General features: G+C 36.2%; 2 protein-coding genes across 2 annotated transcripts in view; one reads left to right on the top strand and one right to left on the bottom strand.

Moving 5' to 3' along the window:
* LOC126773847 (UDP-xylose and UDP-N-acetylglucosamine transporter) overlaps positions 1 to 24,571 on the top strand; it is a 276,550-nt gene that overhangs the window by 124,227 nt on the left and 127,752 nt on the right. The window lies entirely within an intron of this gene.
* On the bottom strand, positions 391 to 23,715 carry LOC126773767 (trifunctional purine biosynthetic protein adenosine-3). Its single transcript, XM_050494908.1, has 24 exons — positions 23,309 to 23,715; positions 21,027 to 21,274; positions 20,254 to 20,434; positions 18,264 to 18,477; positions 13,264 to 13,394; positions 13,000 to 13,123; positions 12,401 to 12,620; positions 11,378 to 11,594; positions 10,572 to 10,770; positions 10,216 to 10,423; positions 7,126 to 7,373; positions 6,579 to 6,722; positions 6,104 to 6,269; positions 5,466 to 5,550; positions 5,031 to 5,277; positions 4,840 to 4,955; positions 4,191 to 4,326; positions 3,503 to 3,681; positions 2,789 to 2,899; positions 2,492 to 2,635; positions 2,218 to 2,379; positions 1,537 to 1,670; positions 1,125 to 1,248; positions 391 to 854 (listed from the first exon to the last, which is right to left on the bottom strand). The coding sequence occupies exons 1-24, from the start codon at positions 23,477 to 23,479 to the stop codon at positions 672 to 674; spliced, it is 4,092 nt and encodes a 1,363-aa protein (XP_050350865.1). The 5' UTR covers positions 23,480 to 23,715; the 3' UTR covers positions 391 to 671.

Raw genomic sequence — 24,571 nt, 5'->3', positions numbered from 1 at the left:
CTATTAAGACACTAGAAATATACCTAACTTGTATTTTTAATTTAATTTTAATATATTTTATTATTATACTATATTATACACCACATTAGAACTCCGTTCATCATAACACTATATTTCATTTATTTAATCAATATGTAATGGCACTGAGGTCATTTTAAGACCTTGCGCTCAACCTAAATGAGGCATGTCAAAAAATCAACGCCATCTTATAATGTATTTATCGAATAACCGATAGGAATGTCGGACTCGGCGCTCCAAGTATATATTAATTAAAATTTTCACAAATATGTTTTGTAATATGGTATACTCAGCCTAACTGCGAACGAGAATTTAAACTTATGTCTTCAGTTTTCTATTGAGCGATCAGTTATAATAGTAATAGGCCTCAACGTGTTCTATACCGATTAACAATTTTTTTATATTGATTTTACGAAATGCTAGAGAAATGCATGGTTTTTTTTTAAAGTAATTTTTTATACTTATATTCCTATTCACTCCTCCAATAAAAAAGAAAGTTTGTGCGAGGAGTGTGATCGACAGAATTACATCACTAGGCGGCCCGTTATAAGTAAACCGTTGCTGGTAATATTTTGTAGAAATCGCGTTGAGAATTATCGGATGAACTTTGCCTGAGGCCGTCAGTTAGCGCGGCGGGGCGGGTGCGGTGTGGCCTACGTGTGCCAGATGAGGCCGTGCGCGGCGAGGCGCACGCGACCGGTGGCGACCAGGCGCAGCGCCCGCGGGTAGGCGCGGTGCTCCGCCTCCAGGATGCGCGCGCTCAGCGACTCCTCCGTGTCGCCCTCCAGCACGGGCACGCGCTCCTGCACTATGATGGGCCCCGTGTCCATGCCCTCCTGTCGTGTCGATAGTTATATTACCAACGAAGCCTTATATATTTATTGTGACTTTTTATGATCATAATCTGTCCTAAAATGTCACATATGTATATTGCCTAATTATATATATATATTTTTTATGAATGCTACGCGCATTTTAAATATATGATTACAAGTGTTTTTTATTATAAATGTCCATAATTTTCTAAAAAATTTAATTGAAGTATACTATGATGTATCTTCACAATTTCATCTAGAGTTTCTGTTCCATATTAATGGAGGACTCACATCGACGAAGTGCACGGTGCAGCCGGACTCCCGGTCGCCGGCCTGCAGGCACTGTCGCTGCGCGTGCAGGCCCGGGTGTCTCGGCAGCAGAGACGGGTGGATGTTGATGAGACGCCCTTTCCATCTAGAAGAAAAGAGAATTAAAACTTTATTTTTGACCAAACGTTGTATTTGAAAGAGCTGCGATTTATATAATATATTAGTTAATAGTTAATAGATTCAATTTGCACAATTTATGTCTAATTTCGTAGTTAATAATTTGCAAAAATATGTATATATTATATTAGTAATTATATCTATTATTTCAGTTTTCGAGATCGAGAAGCGAGAGCATAGATAACTAGAGTGATCTCGCTCTCTATCTACGTTAGTTCTAATTACTAGGATGAAGTTGTATTGAAGGAATACGCACTTCTGTACAAACTCGGCGGAGAGTATCCTCATGAAGCCGGCGAGGCAGACGATATCAATCTTGTGTTGCTCTAGCGCGGCGGAGATCGCGCGGTCGAACTCCTCGCGAGACTCGTAGTCCTTGTGGTTTAACACCTGAAGTGACGCACAGGAGTAGCTTTTATTTATGTGTTAAGCACCATTAGCAGTCACTACATTTATAAATGTAAAAATAAAAACATATTCAGACTTAATATAAAGTACACTACCCTTCAGAACGGCCACAATATGCATGTCAAGGAACATTATCAACATTTTTAGAATACTTTTATATATTCCAGACTTTTTTTTATAGAATAGGAAGGCGGACGAGCATATGGGCCACTTGATGCTAAGTGGTCACCAAACGCCCTTAGACATTGGCATTGTAAGAAATGTTAACCATCGCTTACATCACCAATGCGCCACCAACCTTGGGAACTAAGATGTTAGGTCCCTTGTGCCTGTAATTACACTGGCTCACTCACCCTTCAAACCGGAATACAACAATACCAAGTACTGCTGTTTTACGGTAGAATATCTGATGAGTGGGTGGTACCTACCCAGACGAGCTTGCACAAAGCCCTACCACCAGTAAATTATATATAGACTATAATTTTTATAATGCTAAAATGTATAGAATCGAGCTCGCCGGCGCCCTCACCAGCGCGGGCACGTTGGCGCGCCGCGCGCGCTGCAGCGCCAGCGCGTCCGACTTGTTGCTGACCACGAGCGCCACCTCCGCGCACATGCACTGCGCCGGCTCGCGCGTGCTGTCCAGCAGCGCCTGCAGGTTGCTGCCCGTGCCCGACACCAGCACCGCCACCTGCTTACACTCGCGGGTCAGTAGTCGTACTAGCTGCTTGTACGTGTCGCCCTTGCACAGCGCGCGTGGACGTGTGCGTGGGTACGTGCGTGCGCGTGTGCGTGCGGCCCACCTTCCTCATGGGCAGCAGCGGCATGCGGCGCGTGAAGTCGAGCGCGGAGGCGAAGTTGTCGACGAGCACGCGCGCGCCGCCCGGCGGCCGCGCCTGCAGCGAGCCGATCACCAGCGCGCCGTGCGAGCGCGTTATGTTCATCACCTGCGGGGGGACATCCATCACTACTGAGCTGTATTCTTTATTACTGTACGCTTAAAGTCAGCGTACAGTATTCGTAAAATAAAGACGTAAGGCGCCTCGCAAAAAATGCAAGAACAACTCGTGTAACATTGATGGTTAAGTTGGCTGTCCTACCTCGGCCTGGTTCTCGGGGGACACGATCAACACCATTCCGATACCGCAGTTGAACGTGCGGAGCATCTCATCGTCCTTCACCGCTCCCGTGTCTGCTATCCACGCGAACACCTGAATTCAAAATAATTAAATTTTGGTGTTTAAATCATATATATAAGATAATATTTTTTTATACACAGTTAACTTGAACTTCGTTCGGATAATACAAGCGCATCGTCCGGTAATAATACGTAACAGCGCGAGGGTGCAAAAGAAGCCCCACTAAAGTACTAATATTTTTATAAAAAAATAATATTAAAAAATATATATTTCTTTTATTGATTTCGTTATCTGCATAAGTTAGTTAGATAGTTAGTATAGTTAGTTAGTTGGCATAGAGTGTTGGGAGGAGCTCGCTTCCCAAAGGGCATCTTGGCGCTCTACTATCTACAAAAAGATCAAAACGTTTGAGGAAAACCGCCTTCACGCACTAGACAAAAAGCGCCAGTTAAGAAAAGAGGGTCTTCTCTAAGCCATCCTACACATACACATACAACTCTGTGGACCAATTGTATTGTAACACGTGTCGTAGGGTTTTTCAAACCAAATTTGGTCTAGCGAGCCACATTAGGGCTCATGCTAGAAAAAACAATTAATTTTTAGGGTCGCCGTCATCGAAATCGATGAGGAGGACTATAAATATATATAAGTTAGTTAGTAAGTAAGTGTACGCACGGGGTGCACGTTCCACCAGTGCGCGTTGAGGCGCGCGCGCACGTTGTCGGGCATGACGCGCGGGATGTTCTCCAGCAGCCCCCCCCCGGTGATGTGCGCCACGGCCTTCACCACCCCGCGCTGCAGGGCGGGCAGCACGCTCTTCACGTAGATGCGTGTTGGTTTTATTAATTCCTCACCTGTAACAAAATGCATTCTATTACTCATCCTGTACTCCTGACAATGCGTATACAAGGTAACATGATCGGTTAAGTAGTTAAGAAGTGAAAGCGTTACAAATAAACATACTCACTTTTGTATTTATTATATATTAATTACTGGTGGTAGGGCTTGTGCAAGCTCGTCTGGGTAGGTACCACCCACTCATCAGATATTCTACTGCAAAACAGCAGTACTTGGTATTGTTGTGTACCGGTTTGAAGGGTGAGTGAGCCAGTGTAATTACAGGCACAAGGGACATAACATCTTAGTTCCCAAGGTTGGTGGCGCATTGGTGATGTAAGCGATGGTTAACATTTCTTACAATTCCAATGTCTATGGGCGTTGGTGACCACTTACCATCAGGTGGCCGATATGCTCGTCCGCCTTCCTATTCTATATATAAAAAAATAATAATAATAATTTAGGATAGGAATCTTTAGACATTTATTACTCATCAAGCATCAAAACTGTTTATATGATAACTCACCCAAAGTGAGTCCTTCTACACTGAAGGGCGCTTTGTCCTCCAGCGTGAGACCGGACTTTTGCATCAGGCTGTGTATGAGACTGAATCCGTTGCTGTGCACGCCGTTCGACGACAGACCGATAACTATGTCTCCGACCTTCATTTGATTTAAAATTATGTTATTACAACTCATATTACAATCTTTATGAGTATTATTCAAAACAGTGACTCTAGAGCCAGTTTTTTTTACTTATTCGATAGCGTTGACGTTATGTGATTTGTATCGAATGAAAACAGCGCCGTCTAGTGACAGTAATCGGAATTCCTTACAAATCGCAGTTAATGTCAACGCATATAAATAGGAAAAGATCGCACTCGGCACACTACTATTGAAAGCCGTACGTAATACACGTCGCGTTGATGTTTTTTATTTTTAAAACTTCCGCAACATTTTATATGTTGACAAGAAACACGAATAAATATGAAGATGTTACAATTATTGTGTAAGCGATGTTTTAATTAATTTAAAATATTTATTTCAACGTCCATCGCTTCATAATTTAAAGTGAAGAAGCGAGACAACACCATATTGAGTACCTCTCTTACCATTGCATGCACCAGTGACGGGAGACCCCTCTAGTAACGTACAATAGGAGTAGGGCGGGCTCACCGAGATCTGGTTGATGCGCGGCAGCACGTGTCCGCGCTCGACGGCGCCCAGCGCGAAGCCCGCGATGTCGTAGGCGCCGGCCGCGTACATGCCGGGCATCTCCGCCGTCTCGCCGCCTGCAGCGCGATAGCGTCAGTACGGGGCTCAGGGCGGGCTCAGGGCGGGGCTCAAGGACGAGGGAGGGGCGGTACCGATGAGCGCGGCGGAGGCCTGGCGGCAGCCCTCGGCCACGCCGGCCACCACCTGCTTGGCGACGGCCACGTCGAGCGCGCCGCACGCGAAGTAGTCGAGGAAGGTGAGCGGCGCGGCGCCGTTGCACAGGATGTCGTTGACGCACATGGCCACCAGGTCCACGCCGATGGTGTCGTGCTTGTTGATGCGCTGCGCCACCTTCAGCTTCGTGCCCACGCCGTCCGCCGCCAGCACCAGCACGGGGTCCTGGAACGAATAGTGGTGCCGATGAGCCGCATTTCCAATTTTCATCACAATTCATATATAAGACATACGTTTACTTCATTTATTTGTCTTAAAAAAATACATATACATAAAGGTTGGTTTCTCTAGTAATTAATTACTCTATGAGTGGGTCGTGTTGAAATAATCGCAAGTAATGAGTGATGTTCCACCTTATAGTCTTGTTCGACGGCTTTTAGTTGGAAGCAACCTCCGAAGCCACCGAGGCCGCCCAGTACACCTGAACGGGATGTTGACCTAAAAGTAAATGAAAAATACATATTAAGTAAGAAACCTGTCCCGTTCAATAATATATTGAGGCGGTGTTATTATATACACAAAGTATACAGTTAATTTATATAATGATAAGTAAACAACGAACATATTCGAGAATGTTTTTGTAGTAATTTAATCACTACCATTTAAAAAATATTCGTTTGTTTTTAAAATATTCACATGAAACAAATATTTAATATTAAATTTAATATTTCCAAAGCGGACATAGACTATTAAGTTAATAATATATTGCAATTTTTTAAAATATAGCTTATAATGAGAACATAGGCGCGGTGAGAAAATTTTAGCTTCAAGCTTTTTCATACAGCAGTATTCTTTTCTCTAACGTATTAATTAGCTGGGCAAGAACTTCTCCACTTAAAGAAAATATTTGTAGTACATTTTAACACAATGCTTGAATGAGACATCATGTCTGCAATATATGCTGATTTAAAAAAAACTTTTTTTATCTTTATTTCGTTAAGAATCAGTTCACAGTTTCCTTTTAATAATTAATTAAAGTTCTACCACTCACCTGGCTAAGGGTTTGATCAAGGAGACCAGAGAGTCTCCGGCTTCGATGTCAACTCCACTGTCCTTGTACGATAGAGGTTTGTGTGGTATTGACTTGTCCGCCAGATATGGAGCAATTAACGGTTCCATGGCCTGCTTAAAGTTGTCGACGACCACTTGGTGACCACCTGCGGAAAATGGTAATGCGTTAATGAAATATATTCGTATCAATCGAAATCAATAGTAAATAAAAAACAAATAGTTAGGACACTGTTTTTATTTTATTATACCGTACAGCTAAATGGTAAACGGTAAACCGCTCATAGACATAAAAAATCAATTTTTTTAAACATTTCTTACATAGCCAAGGCACCACAAATCTTTGGAACTAAATTAATAATAAAGCAGCAAGGAGGTACATACATATTAGTACATCGAATCACCAGCTATTCTAATGAGAGACAAATAGTTTTTTGCGAGTACAGTCTGGGTCTTACCTTCCCGTCCTATGTTCTGCACGGTGCCGATGACCTTTAGCTGTCCCCCTTCCAGCAGCTCCGACAGGTACAGTGGCTCTGCGATCACCACCATCCCCACTCCACAGTTGAATGTACGCAGCATCTCGAAGTCCGACACGCGACCTGAAACACACACACAATGTACTTGTGTGTCCATTTGTGTAATGCCACAAATCGGGTTACACGATTACTTGTTACACGCGCTCACGCAATTATACAAAGACATGCGAATATATGTTTTCGCTCATTTAAAATTAAGTTTAATAAAATAATGCAAATACAACATGGCTATCGGTTTTTCTCTCATATACTTAACGGAAAAAGACAATATTTTTAATTTATTTACGGTTCTAAAGAGGCTGATAATAGCAGACGCTGAAATTGTAGATTCAATTCAAACCAGACGTCACTCTTTACTTAATATTTGTGAATAATTTTAAATAATATTTAAGATCAAGAATTTAATATAAAGAGAAGAGAAGAGAAGAACGCTCAATTTGATCTTGAAATTTAAATAAACACATACCCTTAGCTTGGAGCCACCCGAAAATAGGCTTAATTTCAAACTTGGTAGCGTCCAATTTAACTTTGATTCCGGGAGGCAATATTCTCGGTATGTTCTCCAATATTCCGCCACCGGTGATGTGCGCCAAACCCTTGATGAGGTCTTTCTTAATCGCCGGCAGCAAAGCGTTTACGTAAATACCAGTGGGCTCGAGAAACTCTTCACCAAACGTCTTATTCGTTGTACTGAACGGAGCTTTTTCGTGGAAGCTGATTATCAAATAGAAATAACGTTATAATAATTATAATATTATATATAAACGTTATAATAATAAGTCGAGATGGCCCAGTGGTAAGAACGCGTGAATCTTAACCGATGAACGTGGGTTCAAACCCGGGTAAGCACCACTGAATTTTCATGTGCTTAATTTGTGTTTATAATTTATCTCGTGCTTTTCGGTGAAGGAAAACATCGTTAGGAAACCTGCACGTGTCTTATTTCATCGAAATTCTGCCACATGTGTATTCCACCAACCCGCATTGGAGTGCGTGGTGGAATAAGCTCCAAACCTTCTCCTCAAAAAGGTAGAGGAGGCCTTAGCCCAGCAGTGGGACATTTACAGGCTGTTACTTACTTTTTTTTTCTTTTTATAATAATTATGAGATACTGTAAAGTGTAACTGGATACTCCATATACATTTATATGGAGAAATTAACTTAATATAAGTATGTATACTGATAAAAAGAAAGGTTATATACAGGGTTACAGGGTAATATGTCACGATCCTTTTAAAGGGTTATAGTTCAGGACAATAGCTATCAAATGACCTCCAAAATGCTTATGCAAAAGTGTATCGTTTTCGAGTTATTAATTTTTTAATATTTTTTTTATTTAAAGGATGTTTAAGATTCTAAAATTCAATAAAAAAAAAATCAACGTATTTTCCCTATTTTTTTTTTGTATTTCTTGCTAGGGTATATCCTAGTTAATAATAACCAGTTATAAAACAAAAACAATCTTCAAGCATTTTTAAATTACAGATCCAAAACTGTACAACTTTTCGATTTTTAATTTTGATTCTTTAAGTTACTCGCAATTTTTTTGTAAAAATTACTATGGCTCTTATCGTGCGGATCATTTTAAAAACATCTGCGTTTCCTTAGCTATCCATCGGTACATAAAAAGTACAGTAACAATCATAAACTCAGGAGAAAATTAGATAACAAAGAGACCAGGTAGGAAATTCTAAGAAATGCTATTGTTAAGAAATTAAATCTGGATTAAAGACAAAAGGACCTCAATGCAAAGTAGTTAAAGATTATTTTTAATAGGGGTAATAGGTAAAAAAGGAGAGATAATCCAGAGCTGTTTATGGAATACTATTATCAATTTCTTTGAATTTACCGTCATTTTTTCTAATTTCCTTTTATCTCATTTCTTTTAGGAATAAGAGTAATAAAACCTTGTCGGGGTACATAATTATTCGTCATTTTCGAGAGGACCCTACAGTTTCCACCAATATTGTGGCAAACCGACTGGGCGTATCTCAATGGAGAGTCTGGTTTACTGTCCACGCGGCTGGATTGTATCCCTATCATTACACACCCGTACACGTGATTGAAGAAGGAGATCCTGCAAGACGTTTAGATTTTTGCCGATTTATGCTACACTGTGATGCAGAAAATCCCAATTTTTTGAGAAAAATTTTATGGACAGACGAGTCAAAGTTTGACAAAGATGGTATTACTAACTACCACAATATTCGATATTGGTCTCAAAAAGAACAGGGAAACCCTCACAAAAAGCGATTAAGCGGTTCCCAAAGACGTTTCTCGGTAAACGTCTGGATGGGGATTATCAATGATAATCTTATTGGGCCACATTTCCTACCTGATAACTTAAATGGTGAAAGTTATGAAAGCTTGCTTAGAGAAATCCTGCATGAGTTACTCGAAAATGTTTCGCTGAAACTTAGGCAGAGAATGATATTCCAGCATGATGGTTGCCCCGCACACTTTCGAATGTCCGTAAGACAGTGGCTAGACAGCAATTATCGTAATAGATGGATTGGCAGAGGAGGACCAATCCCATGGCCAGCGAGAAGTCCAGATTTGACTCCGATGGACTATTATGTCTGGGGGCATATGAAAAGCCTGGTTTATGATGTTTCACCAGTACAAACAATTGAAGAACTCAAAACAAGAATAATGAATGCTGCAAATTCTATTCGACATAGCTTGAGTAGTGTTGTAGTAAAAAGTGAATTAAGAAAAAGAATGCGTATTTGTATACGAAATAGGGGATCTCATTTTAAACACGAATTATGAATAATAAACAGTGTAATTTCGAAAGTATGGAGTAACTAAAAAGATTAAGTATTTTGTTTTTGATTTAAATTCAAAATTGCAATGACAGCTCTGGTTTATCTCTCCTTTTTTACCTATTACCCCTATTAAAAATAATCTTTAACTACTTTGCATTGAGGTCCTTTTGTCTTTGATCCAGATTTAATTTCTTAACAATAGCATTTCTTAGAATTTCCTACCTGGTCTCTTTGTTATCTAATTTTCTCCTGAGTTTATGATTGTTACTGTACTTTTTATGTACCGATGGATAGCTAAGGAAACGCAGATGTTTTTAAAATGATCCGCACGATAAGAGCCATAGTGATTTTTACAAAAAAATTGCGAGTAACTTAAAGAATCAAAATTAAAAATCGAAAAGTTGTACAGTTTTGGATCTGTAATTTAAAAATGCTTGAAGATTGTTTTTGTTTTATAACTGGTTATTATTAACTAGGATATACCCTAGCAAGAAATACAAAAAAAAATAGGGAAAATACGTTGTTTTTTTTTTATTGAATTTTAGAATCTTAAACATCCTTTAAATAAAAAAAATATTAAAAAATTAATAACTCGAAAACGATACACTTTTGCATAAGCATTTTGGGGGTCATTTGATAGCTATTGTCCTGAACTATAACCCTTTAAAAGGATCGTGACATATTACCCTGTAACCATGTATAAAAATAAATCCCTGTTAATTAATATTATTACAAATTTTGGATACATTTTGCAATTTCCGGATAAAATAAAAGAGAAATTTAGCTACCTGTGTCCAGTCTCGGCCATGATCTTCTGCACGAGGCTGTACCCGTTGCTGTGCACGCCGGTGGAGGCCAGCGCCAGCACCACGTCTCCGGCGCGGATGAGCTTGCTGCGCGGCAGCTGCTTCAGGTTGTCCACCACGCCCACCGCGAACCCCGCCAGGTCGTACTTGCCGACGTCGTACATGGACGGCATCTCCGCCGTCTCGCCGCCTGCAATTATTGCACCAAGACATTCTTTTACGATTCTTTTACACGATAATTATGGAATTACTGATTTCAAATATTTCAAGTAGCAAAATACAGGACTAAAAGAAATTGTAACAGCACTTGTATGAGACCATTAGTATCCGTTACCAACCGAGTAGAGCGCAGCCCGCCAAACTACAGGCGTCGGCGATGCCCTTGACGATGGTGGCCGACACCGTGAGTTGCAGCCTCCCGCACGCCAGGTAGTCCAGGAACGCGAAGGGCTCCGCGCCCGCGCACAGGATGTCGTTCACACACATGGCCACCAGGTCCTGTCCTATCGTGTCGTACTTTTGCATTATCTCGGCCACCTGCGCGAAAAAACAACATCAATCGTTAAATGTTAAACCGGTTTAGAACTGGTAGTAGGTCTTTGTGCAAGCTCGTCTGGGTAGGTACCACCCACTCATCAGATATTCTACCGCAAAACAGCAATACTTGGTAGTGTTGTGTTCCGGTTTGAAGGGTGAGTGAGCCAGTGTTATTACAGGCACAAGGGACATTTTCCCTATTCCTATTGTTCCCAAGGTGGCGCATTGGTGATGTAAGCGATGGTTAACATTTCTTACAATTCCAATGTCTATGGGCGTTGGTGACCACTTACCATCAGGTGGCCCATATGCTCGTCCACCTTCCTGTTCTATAAAAAAAAGAATCTTGGTCCTGCAAGGCAATATATTCCTTATTAACTTTGTTAGGTCAAAATTTTTGATCATTGATTGAGTATTTAAAACATGAAAGTATGTCAAACACCCACTTTTGCTTTTGCCTTAGTAAGGATTATTATCTCACGTGACCCGCATTGGAGCAGCGTGGTGGAATAAGCTCCAAACCTTCTCCTCAAAAAGAGGAGAGGAGGCCTTTAGCCCAGCAGTGGGACATTCACAGGCTGTTACGGTGACATTGATTAATACTAACTTTAAGTTTGGTTCCAACTCCATCTGTCCCTTGGACCAAGACGGGATCCTTCAAGCTGGGGTCCATTGCGGAGAGCTGGAACAGTCCACTGTAGCAGCCCAGCCGGCCAAGCACTCCCGGTCGATGAGTGCTGGTCGCCAGGGGCTCGATGAGACGGATCAAATTGGCTGCTGCGTCGATGTCCACTCCACTTTCGAGGTACGACAAACCATTGACCCTGGAAATTTATGATGACAAAATTAAGTTATGTTTTAATAGTTTTTACTTTATTAACTAATATTAGAAGACCATTATTTTTTTGGCAAAAATAATTAAGAATACATTGTATTTATGTAGGGCAAACTGTATTTAATTACCGGTTTTTTTTTCTTTCGATAGAGAACCCAAAAACTTAGCATTTTGTTATTCATAATAAGATATAAAATACAATTTGTATGCTATATAATTATTTCAGTTACAGCAATATATACTGTGTATATAATTTACGTCTTTTTCATTATTAATAATATTAAAAAAATAACATTAAAAAAATATAATTATAATCGATAATGATTTAACCCATTCTTTTTAGTACAGGGAAGGTATGAAATAAAAAAAATATATTATAATTGCATATTTATTGCAATAAAAACGACTGGTACAGATAATGAAAGAATGTAACGCAAACAATATTAATGTTAAGCAATGCGAGTTTCGTGCGTAACTCATTCACTCATTCTTCAATCAGAACTGAAACAAATCGACAGACATGAGCAAGCAAACGAAAACAGGACAAAACAAAAAACATGCGATGTAACAAACACATATGCAAAAACGGAATTAAATATCAACAAAAAACTAAACATGAAACAAAATGATAATAAAAATAATATTGTAAGGAATGGAACTATGCCATACCATGCCAACTAAAAAACTATCAATAAAAACAGAAAATATCTAAGAAAGTAATGTTTAAATCTACAAGTGGGATGTACCTTCTGCATGCGAAACGAGCGGCATGACATACGCGCACCGTGTACTCACTTGGAGAAGGCCCTCCGGGCGATGTCCTTCCGGAACTGCGCGCCGGGGAAGTCGATCCCGGCGGCCACGTTGGTGGCCAGCGCGGCGGCGTTCCGCAGCGACGGCGTGCGCGCCGCCACCAGCAGCACGCGCCCGCCCGCCGTCACCAGCGAGCCGTTGGCGCCGCGCGCCACGCCGCTGTGGAACACCACCACCCCCTCCTTGGGCACCTGCGACAGCCCTGCGCGGGGGGATGCACTCCTTGTAAAGAGGAACCGGCAAACACTCGCCCAAATGATATACATAATCTTCACGTTTTTATATCCACGTTACTTTAATGTATGTTACATAAAATATTTCTCCAGACCGACGTATTGGAACATATTTTTGGAAAAATGGGCTTGATATTGTTGATTCCTGCATATCCGAAAACATTTGAAAATACTAAATCCATTATAATGCTAAAACGTTCTAAAACATTAATTAGCCCTTTCAAATAATTGTATTGAGACCACAATATTTTTTATATAGCTGTAATTACGACGAAGAGTCCAAAAAAAATCAAGGTATTTTATTAAAACATAAATACTTGGGTCATTACTTCTGCAACTTCAACTCACCGCTTATAACGCAGCCCTTCGTAGATGTTTCGGGGTAACCTTTGGAAGCGATGACAACACCCACAACTGACATATTAGTGTTCCACTTAACTTGTACTTCTTTCAGAGTACCGTTAACACAAGCCTGTAAAAAAAACATGCTAATATTACAAAGAGGTTAACTTTATTTTTATTTAAGTCAAAAATAGTACTGTTATCTTTTTGAAAACCCTATAATAAGTTATTAGTCTTGAGTTATTATGTGGATTTATTGGTATAACTCACCTTCATGATGCGATACAGATCAGTCTCCAAGAGCATCATCAAAACTTGTGTCTCAGGGTCTCCGAAGCGGCAGTTGAACTCGAGGGTCATGGGTCCAGCCTTGGTCACCATCATGCCAGCGTACAGCACACCTACAGAACAGTAATACAATTTTTGGTTAAATGTATCGAAAAATGAATTCAATAAATACGTTGTTTTATGTGTCCTGAGACTTTTTTTTATTAACCCTATTGCAATAACCTTTTTATATATTTTTTTTTTTTGTAACAGCCTGTCCCACTGCTGGGCTAAAGGCCTCCTCTCCTCTTTTTAAGGAGAAGGTTTGGAGCTTATTCCACCACGCTGCTCCAATGCGGGTTGGTAGAATTCACATGTGGCAGAATTTCAATGAAATTAGACACATGCAGGTTTCCTCACGATGTTTTCCTTCACCGTTAAGCACGAGATGAATTATAAACACAAATTAAGCACATGAAAATTCAGTGGTGCTTGCCCGGGTTTGAACCCACGATCATCGGTTATATACCATAGAATAAAATTCATATCAAAACATAATAAAAAAAACTATAAAAAAAACCTTTATTTCAAAATACGGAACACTATGGACCTTGACATTGTAACGTTGAATATTATTTGCCTATCTGTTTACTTAAATAAACAATTTATTTAAGAAAACAAGTTGGACGCAACTTTTTCGAACATTACTCATTTATATTCATTCGAGCAAATAACGACTTTAACCCAATCAACAAAAGAATTATTTTGACGTGGAATCCTTTTATTTAGTCGATAGAATTTGTTTTTCATCCGCTATCATCATTTATCGGTCTGTTAATTATAATTGTGGTTATCAATATCTTGTATTAAACACGAGATTTTTTTATGTGACTAGCTTGAGGATAATTTTAGCAATTAAAAAGTTAAATTTAATTTTATCAGCTGTTATTAATATTTAGAAATTATGACATTTCTTTATATTTTTTGTTTTATCATAGTAACTATAATATTATACTTGATATGTCATATGCTTATTTATGACATATTTACGCAATACGCAAATAATTTCTTTTAAATCAATTTCATTATCATGTTTTAAAGAGCAATACCCATTCCTTTTTCTCTTATTAAGTTAATTTTTTTTTTATAGTATAGGAAGGTGGACGAGCTTATGGGCCACCTGATGGTAAGTGGTCACCAAACGCCCTTAGACATTGGCATTGCAAGAAATGTCTACCATCGCTTATAGCCAATGCGCCACCAACCTTGGGAACCAAGATTTTATGTCCCTTGTGCCTGTAATTACACTGGCTCACTCACCCTTCAAACCGGAATACAACAATATCAAGTATTGCTGTTTTGCGGTAGAATATCTGATGAGCGAGTGGTACCTACCTAGACGAGCTTGCACAAAGCCCTACCACCAGTAAATTGACGACTAGATGGCGCTGTAGTCAATATATATATATATATATATATAATAGTAAAAATTCTTTATTTATAGACGAAGGTTTTGAAGGCGACATAGCAATGTGGACCAGTTCAACTGAAGAAATCTTATTATCGTTATATTTTCGCGAGCAGATTTGTGACGTGACTTGCTAGTTTTCTATATAAATGTAAGCTTAAAATAATATTAAGAACTAATCAGACAGGTCAAGAGACAATCAGAAGCGTAGTATAATCATTGTATCTAAAGTAAATATTTACAGAGCGTTCATATTGATAACAAACGAGATGATTAGAATATTTGCGACTTAAAATCAAATGATTGGAAACTCTTTTCTAAATGTGACGATATTTTTTTTTTTAAATAATTTAAAAAAAAATGGTTACTACAAATTTCATTAAATAGTTTTTGAAGTGTGATACGTATAGAAATATCAAAATTAAAAAAAAATAGCTGCGTATTGTATTGTAACTTAAAATTATTTAATTATAATTAACTATTTATTCTCTAATACATATGTGTATACAATGACAAAAGGCTAGAACATTAAGAACATCGACATCTCCAAAAGTTCATGTTTGATAGCATAGATTTTATTTATATAAAATAGATAGATGGACAGGCAAATGGGCCACCTGATGGTAAGTGGTCGCCTATAGACATTGGCGGCATTCATTTACATCAAATCAGTGTCTGTAGTTAAACTGGCTTACTCGCCCTTCAAACCGGAACACAACGATACTAAGTATCGTTGTTTGGCGGTAAAATATATGATGAGTAAGTGGTACCTGTCCAGACGAACTTCTACATATCCCTACCACCATGCTACATATAGTTGCCCATGGGTAGCAGCAGCAACTAATAGAAAAAAAAAATTAAAACCCTTCCAATCTAATTAAAGTATAAATAAGTTTAAAACTAAACAATTTAATGCAAACTTTATTATTTATATCCTATAACTAACGAATTGGTAAAAAGAAAATTGAAAAGTAATAATTTATAAAATTCAAAACTAAAATATTTAACTTAAGAAGTTTAGACTAATAGAAAAAAAAATTACAACAGAGTTTATGAATTATAACAATTTAATGCCACAACGTATTTAATTTTATTAATGTAAATATGAAATTAATGAAAAAATCTATAACAATAAAACGAAACAACGACATAAAAATCCGGACACCACGAATCAGAAATTGACGTATTGAACACACCGGTCACCGCCATCTATAGACTGGCTTTGTTTCCAATTGGCCGATTTTGATAAAACAATGACTAAACGGTACCTTGAAATACTTCTTATAATCATTCAATTACTTTTATTTGTAATGTTTAGCCGTTTTAAAGATAACTCCGGACAAACTGACAGACAGACAAAAGCAAAGAACTAATCGTTTTGGTTTTGGTAACTCGCAAATAGCCATATTAACTTTAAAAGAGGCAGTTATTTTGAAATCACAAACAAACATTTAAATTTTATTTATTTGCATAGATAATTAAGATCTATTATAAACTATTCATAATGCAAAAATCGTTGCATATAATTTATATATTAAACATTAAATCAAAGATAACAATATAATTTACACGGATACATTATATAGTTTGTTTATGATAAGCAATAATTTCTAGTTATTTACGACGAGCACATGTCAGATACTGGCGGGAAAATCGACTTAAAAATTGAGTTACTCAGTCACCTTTGATAACTTAAGTTTAATTGCTATCTCGTGCCGCCATGATAGTTAATATTTCAAAACATATCTAGATCTTGTACATATTAATACATAATAAATGGTGTACTGTATTTAATTGGTTTTGATACGGAACATTTTTTTTTCCTTTTCTGGCTTGTATCTACGCTATTTAAGCGCAAAATATTCTGCCAATGTCACGTATAAAATAGATGACACATATGATATGAGATAATTCGGTTTCAAATTTTGAATTTGGAACATATTAGCTATGTTATATATATATATATATATATATCATAATTTGACTGTTACCTACAAATTCTGAAACACTAAACACAGTCAGATTACTGATTTCATTTAAGGTCATTGGTCGATGGTAGCTGTTGACGCAATAGGCGACCAATGAGCGTTCGCTATTCAGCCAGAATAGAAAACCTGACATTGGTCATCGTCTTAGAAACTTGCGTTAAATGTCATGTCTAGTTTTATTTCAATCAATAGTAATCTTAAATAATTTTAGAAAGCATTTTTTGACAGGTCTGAATTTGTTAGTGTTGTTACGTAATTTTGTTTTTTTTATCTGATATTTTTAAGTGGCTAAAGGCCTAGAAAAATATTTTACAGGATTATTTTAAACATATAAAGATGGTGGTAGATTTACCTTTAAAATGTCAGTTTATAAGTTTTTGTGAATACTATTTTTTTTATAGAATAGGAAGGCGGACGAGCGTATGGGCCACCTGATGGTAAGTAGTCACCAACGCCCATAGACAATGGCATTGTAACAAATGTTGACCATCGCTTACATCACCAATGCGCCACCAACCTTGGTAACTAAGATGTAAAGTCCCTTGTGCCTGTTCACACTGGCTCACCCTTCAAACCGGAACACAACAACACCAAGTACTGCTGTTTTGCGGTAGAATATCTGATGAGTGGGTGGTACCTATCCAAACGAGATTGCACAAAGCTCTACGATGTATGAAAGTATTATTAAGGATTTGTAAAGAAATAACGTTAAAATGTAATATTTTTATTATTTCACTGTGTATTTCAATTTCGTTTAATATTATAACGAAAACATTTAATGATTTTTAGATGGAACACGTTCTCCGTTAAAATAATATATAATTACCAAACTATTTTTGTAAAGTCTGTAATCTATTTTGAATAAACAACAAATTGTTTCACTTTAACAGTAATTCGGTAGGAAATCTATATACAAAATGCAAATATTGTTACCGATTTTTTAAGCAAACAATGGAATATTTTCTTAACGATAACCCTTGTCGACGTCATCATCAGACACGAATGTCTTTGGACTTGAGATAAGAAATTGCAATAAATTCCCGAAAATCAATCAATCATGTAAGTGTTTTATCCATATTAATTTAATGGCAACATTTACTGTGCCATTCTGGAAGAAATCATTCTTTGAATATTAATCGTGAATGATTTGACAGGCTGGTTGGCGTGGTTGGTAGAGACTAGCCTTTCACGCTGAAGGTTATGGGTGCGATTTCCACCCAGGACAGACATTTGTGTGCATGAACATATCTGTTTGTCCTGAGTCTGGGTGTAATTATCTATATAAGTATGTATTTAAAAAAGAAAAGTAGTATATGTAGTATATCAGTTGTCTGGTTTCCATAGTACAAGCTTTGCTTAGTTTGGGATCAGGTGGCCGTGCGTAAATAATGTCCCAGGATAATATATAATATAATTGTCAACAACCAATGACTCATTATTTTACATTATACCATTTAAATCTGATAAAGCAAAAATAACTTGAGCTAAAAGTTTTAGTAAAAGCTCATAAGTATAATTTCCACAGTAATAGTAGTCATTGAACTCACCAACATATTTGATGCCCTCAGCTTTTAAACCGTCAACAGCGCGTTGCAGTACTTGGTCCTTCACATCGGCTAGCTGTTCTGGCGTAATCAGAGGACAGGGGGAATAGGCTCCCATGCCACCAGTGTTGGGTCCAGTGTCCCCATCACCAATGCGTTTGTGGTCTTGAGCTGGTGGCATCATCGATACGGTTTCGCCATCAGTGAAGGCCAGTACCTAATTAGAAGTAAATAAAATGAATATAATATTAATGTATAAAAAGTCTTCACTTTTGATAAAAGTACTTATGTGTAGTATCATTTATATAATGTACTTATATATACTGTTATAACTTATTAAAAAAAAAGTCCGATAAACTGTAGGATAAAAATATCTTTGAAAGTTGCATTTACAGAGATATTTAATTTAAAAATATGTTATGTATTAATTTTAGATAGTTTTATTTTAGACTTAATTGCAAGCTAAAAGAGTCCTATTTAGACTAAGTACAAAAACCGTAAAGTTCGATCCGCAGGTAACTTAAATTATTTGAATATAAATTGAGATAAAGAAAATATATATGATGTATATGACGTTTATTATATTATTTGTTTAATCAATTTAGTTTACATTATGTACATGAGTTTTCTTTGATAACCTTTATACAAACGCAATGACCTGCACGATAATTGGTAGATATTATCTTAACGCAACCCTGATTATTTCATAATCAGCTCATTAAATAAAGGCCTTTTTCAACTAAATCAGTCTATGAATAGGAATGTAAAAACACTAAATTAAAATGGAAAATAATTTTCGAACAGTAGGTACCTTTAATATGCAACCTCATATGCAGGCTTGTTTTGTGTTCTATCGTCAAATATGAAAACTTTGAACTACTGAATTTCAGTTTGGACGGTGAGTGAGCCAGGGTAATAGCACGCACAAATTACGTGTTACGCATCTTTAGATCCAATGGTCGACTACATAAGAAATGATTTATACATTCCTATGTGTATGAGTGAAGAGATCATTTAACATTAGGTACACTATTTGCTCATACAGTAACAGCCTGTTAATGTCCCACTGCTGGGCTAAGGCCTCCTCTCCCTTTTGAGGAGAAGGTTTGGAGCTTATTCCACCACGCTGCTGTAGAATACACATGTGGCAGAATTTCAATGAAATTAGACACATGCATGTTTCCTCACGATGTTTTCCTTCACCGTCAAGCATGAGACGAATTATAAACAGAAATTAAGCACATGTAAATTCAGAGGTGCTTGCCCGGGTGACCCACGATCATCGGTTAAGATTCACGCGTTCATACCACTGGTACTTGCTCATATACCTTTCTAATTAACGAGTTTTGTTAACACGCTATAGTATAATATATTTGATGCATTATATTCTGACTGTCTTTTAATGGTGAACCAAATAACCCATGATCATCACAAATGATAAAATAAAATAATTTTAGCGGTTTTACGAAACTTAAAAATTGTTTTTTTTTTTCAACAGTAAAAACTATTGATATAATTGTTCTAGCATGCTGCATAATTTTAATTAAACAAATAATCTTTTCAGATTGATTGAGCTAAAATTAATTTGAATTTCAGTTTATCTCGTCGCCCACCGTTCAATGAGCTCTGCTATTGACACGACCCCAGCTATCTTTCTGTCATTTTTTTATAACATTAACGTAAAACGTTACACCTAGTAATGTTACGTAATCTCCCAATCGATTTCATGGCGGTGCCGCATGATTGTAGCAATAAACAATATTTGTTTAGTAATTTGGTATCAATTAAAAAAGTACATAAGAAGCGAAAAGTTTGTATATAAAAATATTTTTTACGAATTCTACGACGCGAGCTGTTATTATTTATATAGAAAAAGTTAAATATCTTCAGTTCATCTGATAGTCATTAAATGTCCTATTGCTGGGTAAAGATTTTCTCTCCCCTTGGTAAGAAGATTAACTGGAACACCATTATCTAATTCCAATATGCTCACCGACACTTCTTCCCCTTCCAGCAGTTCTTCAATAACCACGGTCTGACCAGCTGTGCCATACTTTGCTTCAGTCAGGATTTCGTCAACGGCGTTGCACGCTTCCTCCTTAGTTGAGGCTACTACCACACCCTTGCCAGCTGCTAGACCTGAAGCCTTCACTACTAGGGCTGGGAATTTTGCACTAAAATATAAAAAAAGAAAGTATGTTTTTAATAGTAGTATTGTATAGTAGGTAGGCGGACGGACAATTCGGCCACCTGATGGTAAGTGGTCAGCACGGCGCATAGACATTGCCAATGCACGACAAACCTTGGGAAATGAGACGTTATATCCTTCGTGCCTGTAATAATACTAAGAAACACAATAATACTAAGTATATTCTAACGCAAAACATCAGGTTTTGCGGTAGAATTTCTGATAAGTGTTTGATACCTTCCCAGACGAGCTTGCGCAAAGCTTTACCACTAAGTGACTTAGAAGACCACACGGAACGCAAAAGTCTTATTCAATCGTTTCATTCTATTTTTTTTTAGGAAATTTTGGGTTTATCAATTTTTAGAAATTGGTAAATTGAAATTGGCGATTTATGTCCTACTTAATAGCAGAAATATTACAGTATTTTTAGAAAGTAAATACATAACATTTCACCTTACGTTTTAACAAAAAACGATGACATCAAATTCAACCGAATTTCATCCGATGCAAATTCACCTAGGAGATTATGAATTTAGTTGATTATCTTAAATGTTATTATTCCACGTTGAATAACTTACTTCCTAATGAATTCCTTAGCAGGTTCCGCTTCAGTAAAGGACTGATACTTTGCCGTAGGAATCTGGTATTTGCTCATGAATTTCTTGGACCAATCCTTATTCGCTTCTATTTCAGCGCCAGCTTTCGTAGGACCAAAGCATTTGATACCGTGTGCTGTTAGCGCATCTACGATGCCATTTGCTAAAGGATCCTCGGGGCCGATTACAACTAAATCAATGGAGTTTTCTTTGCACCATGTTATCAAAGCCTAAAAAAGTAACGTATTACGTTTAGCAGTTCGGCACTTTAAAATCTATAGTTTAATTAATTTGACAGAATTTGTTGGCGATGTTCCGAAACATCAGGTGTGAGGATGTAATTTAACCCGGTGTTCACGAATATGAAAGTAAATCCACTAGTCTAGTAGACAATGATACAACATATTCTTTTGGTAACTTTGATACTTTTGATTCGTCATATACAGTTCTAAATTTAGAATTAGTAAATATTTAATATAATATAGTAAAATAAAATGGTAATGCTGTGTTTTTTTTTTTAATTAGGATTATGGAACGTTACTGAAACTAGCCAACGAAACTCGTGACTCAAGTCTGATTGGTGATTTACTAGAATTATTACTGTGGGCCAAATATGTAAAATGTAAATCCAAAGTTGCAAATACTGTGTATTTGCCACTTTGGATTATATGTAAAATTTTGCTATTTCGTCAAAAAATGCTAATGTTTTTAAACATTCTAATGAAGCCCTTAATATACTAGGAAAAAGGAAATGTACTAGGTAAGGTTTATGAATTAATAATAAAAAGATGAGTTCTGAATTAAATATGTATGATTTTATGTTGACCGAGTGTTACATATGTGTGTACAGATATTCTACCGCAAAACAGCAATACTTGATATTGTTGTGTTCCGGTTTGAAGGGTGAGTGAGCCAGTGTAATTACAGGCACAAGGGACATAAAATCTTAGTTCCCAAGGTTGGTGGCGCATTGGCTATAAGCGATGGTTGACATTTCTTACAATGCCAATGTCTAAGGGCGTTTGGTGACCACTTACCACCAGGTGGCCCATATGCTCGTCCACCTTCCTATTCTATAAAAAAAAAAAAAAAGTACAATAGAGTCTTGAAACTAACTGAAGTACATCTGTGGTCGTAAAGAAATGGAGAAAAGAAATCAAAATTTGTTGGCTAGTTACAGCAATGTCTGTTCATAAAGAACAAATTTTAGGGTTAAAACTTGTGTTAAAACATTGTACATACAAAATTTGTAGAGACTGGTTACCCCGCTCAATTGAAAGGACCATTATTAAAAGACTTTACTATGCGACAAGTCAAAAGTTATAAATTATATGAAATCAATAACTATATTTAGTATCTTTAATAAATAATATAGAATAAAAAATGCTAAACTATTTGTTTCCTAGATAAAAAAACAAGGATAAACATAGTTGCTATATTTGAAAATAAAAAATATAATTGCTAATTATTTTTGTTGTGTAAAAAATTAAATTTGTAATCATTAATTGTAATGCCTGATCCACTTAGCAACATGATAATCACTAACAGTCAATATGAAAGTTTAGTTCAAAGGTTATCAAGAATTAGATTGTTGAGTTGCTTATGAGCCGGCTGTGATAAGCTTCTGTTTTCGACAAAATTAAAAAAAAAAAAAAAAACATTAAAAACTCTCTACTGATTTCAACTGTATGCTACATAAATTAACTGATGCCTTTGCTATTTTGACTTTAAATTTATAATTATATTTATAAAAGGCTCCTACTGAGCTACATTTTATTAAAATTCTGTTTATTTAATTACTTATATGCTAGAAACATTGTTGCTATAAGAATGTTGAAATACCTATTAAAACATTTACTCTGTATAATTTATTTTAGATTCCATTATTAAAGTATAAAAAGGAGTTACATTCCATTTTTTTTAATTAACATTGTTATTTTATTGACTATTCATATTTTACTGACTATTGTTAAACAAGCAAGCAAGTTAAAAATTTAAATAAAATAATACAATTTCACCTCAAAATGAAATAAAGTCAAAAATGATGATTACTTTTTATTTTTAATAAATTACATTTAAATGAGGGCTAAAGTAAAATGATATAAAAAAATATTATAAGATTCTTATAAGTATTAACTTATAAGCATCTAAATTCTAAGTTTAATTGTAAACAAACTAGATCAATTAGTTCTCAGGTTCAATAGACTCTTATTAGTAAGTATGTTCAATACCTCAGCCTTACTGGTGAAAAAAAAAATACTTACAGGGTAATCTTTGATATTTAAATCTACACTTTTAATGTTGTCTTTTGTTGATGATATACCGACACTACCGGGCGCGCAGTATATTTGTTTTACTAGCTGAGAATCGGCTAGTTTCCAACAAATAGCATGCTCCCGACCACCGTTACCGATCACCAATACTTTTTCGGCCATGTCTTATTCAAATTATAATTAAATGAAATAAAAAAAAAACACTTATTTACAATATAGACACCTCGTGTTTTGATAAAATATCATTTATCCTTTACGAGACATATAAATGATATAGATTAGTTTGATTATGCTAATATATTACGATATTTTTTTTATTACAATAACTATTTATGTTCTAAGAACTTAGTATTATAATTTTTAAAATTAAATACAACACCACTCACAACACGCGTAAACTTTAAAATGACGTTTCGGTTCGGTTTGACGTTAGGTTGGAACTTTAGTAAAGTTTCTATAGTATTGTCGATATCGATAAACTTTATCAACCTTTATTATTAAATATTAATCTTGTTGTATTAACACTAATTAAATTACATCGTCAATTATAAGATTAATTTGGAATTAAAAAAATATTAAAACCATATACTACACTTTTAAATACGCTTCTTTGTTTTAATCAATATAATCTTTAATGTACGTTTCCAGTTGATTTTTTTGATTCGCTTGTAATACTTTAAAATGGTTAGAGTTAAGATTATATTACTTTAGTCTCGTAATTTTTGAAAGTAAATGATATTAAAATCTCGTAAGAAATCGATGTTAATTCACACGATAATTTAAAACTTTTTACATATAATATATATTCTTATCGATTATATGACTTACGTCTCTATAAAAATAAAACGAAATTATGGCGTTGCTTGTATCAGTTTAATAACGTGGTAAGTGCAAAATAACAAGAGGTCAATCTCGGGTACATAGTGATGAAATCTACATCTATTTATGAGCCCAATCATACCATACAATGACGTTTTGTATATTAAAACCCGACAAATAATAATATTATCAATTTTCATACGATATTTCGGTAAAAATTTATTATACGTATTATTAAATTAAAAACTACTATTTTAATATTTTATTTAAAATTTTCTATTCAATTTGATATTTAGGAAACTTTTAATCGTCTTCAAAATATAATAGTATTCTAAATGCAAAGCTTTTTATTACTTCTAGTACAGATTCAGTAGTAGATTTAAGGCAATTTGTTTAAAAGGTATGGTAAAAATCAGGGTAGTTGTTTCGAATACA

This window comes from Nymphalis io, chromosome 15, assembly GCF_905147045.1.
Source record: "Nymphalis io chromosome 15, ilAglIoxx1.1, whole genome shotgun sequence".
Classification (NCBI taxonomy): domain Eukaryota; kingdom Metazoa; phylum Arthropoda; class Insecta; order Lepidoptera; family Nymphalidae; genus Nymphalis; species Nymphalis io.
Note: the sequence above shows the minus strand (reverse complement) of the source record. Positions and strands in the feature narration are given on the sequence as shown.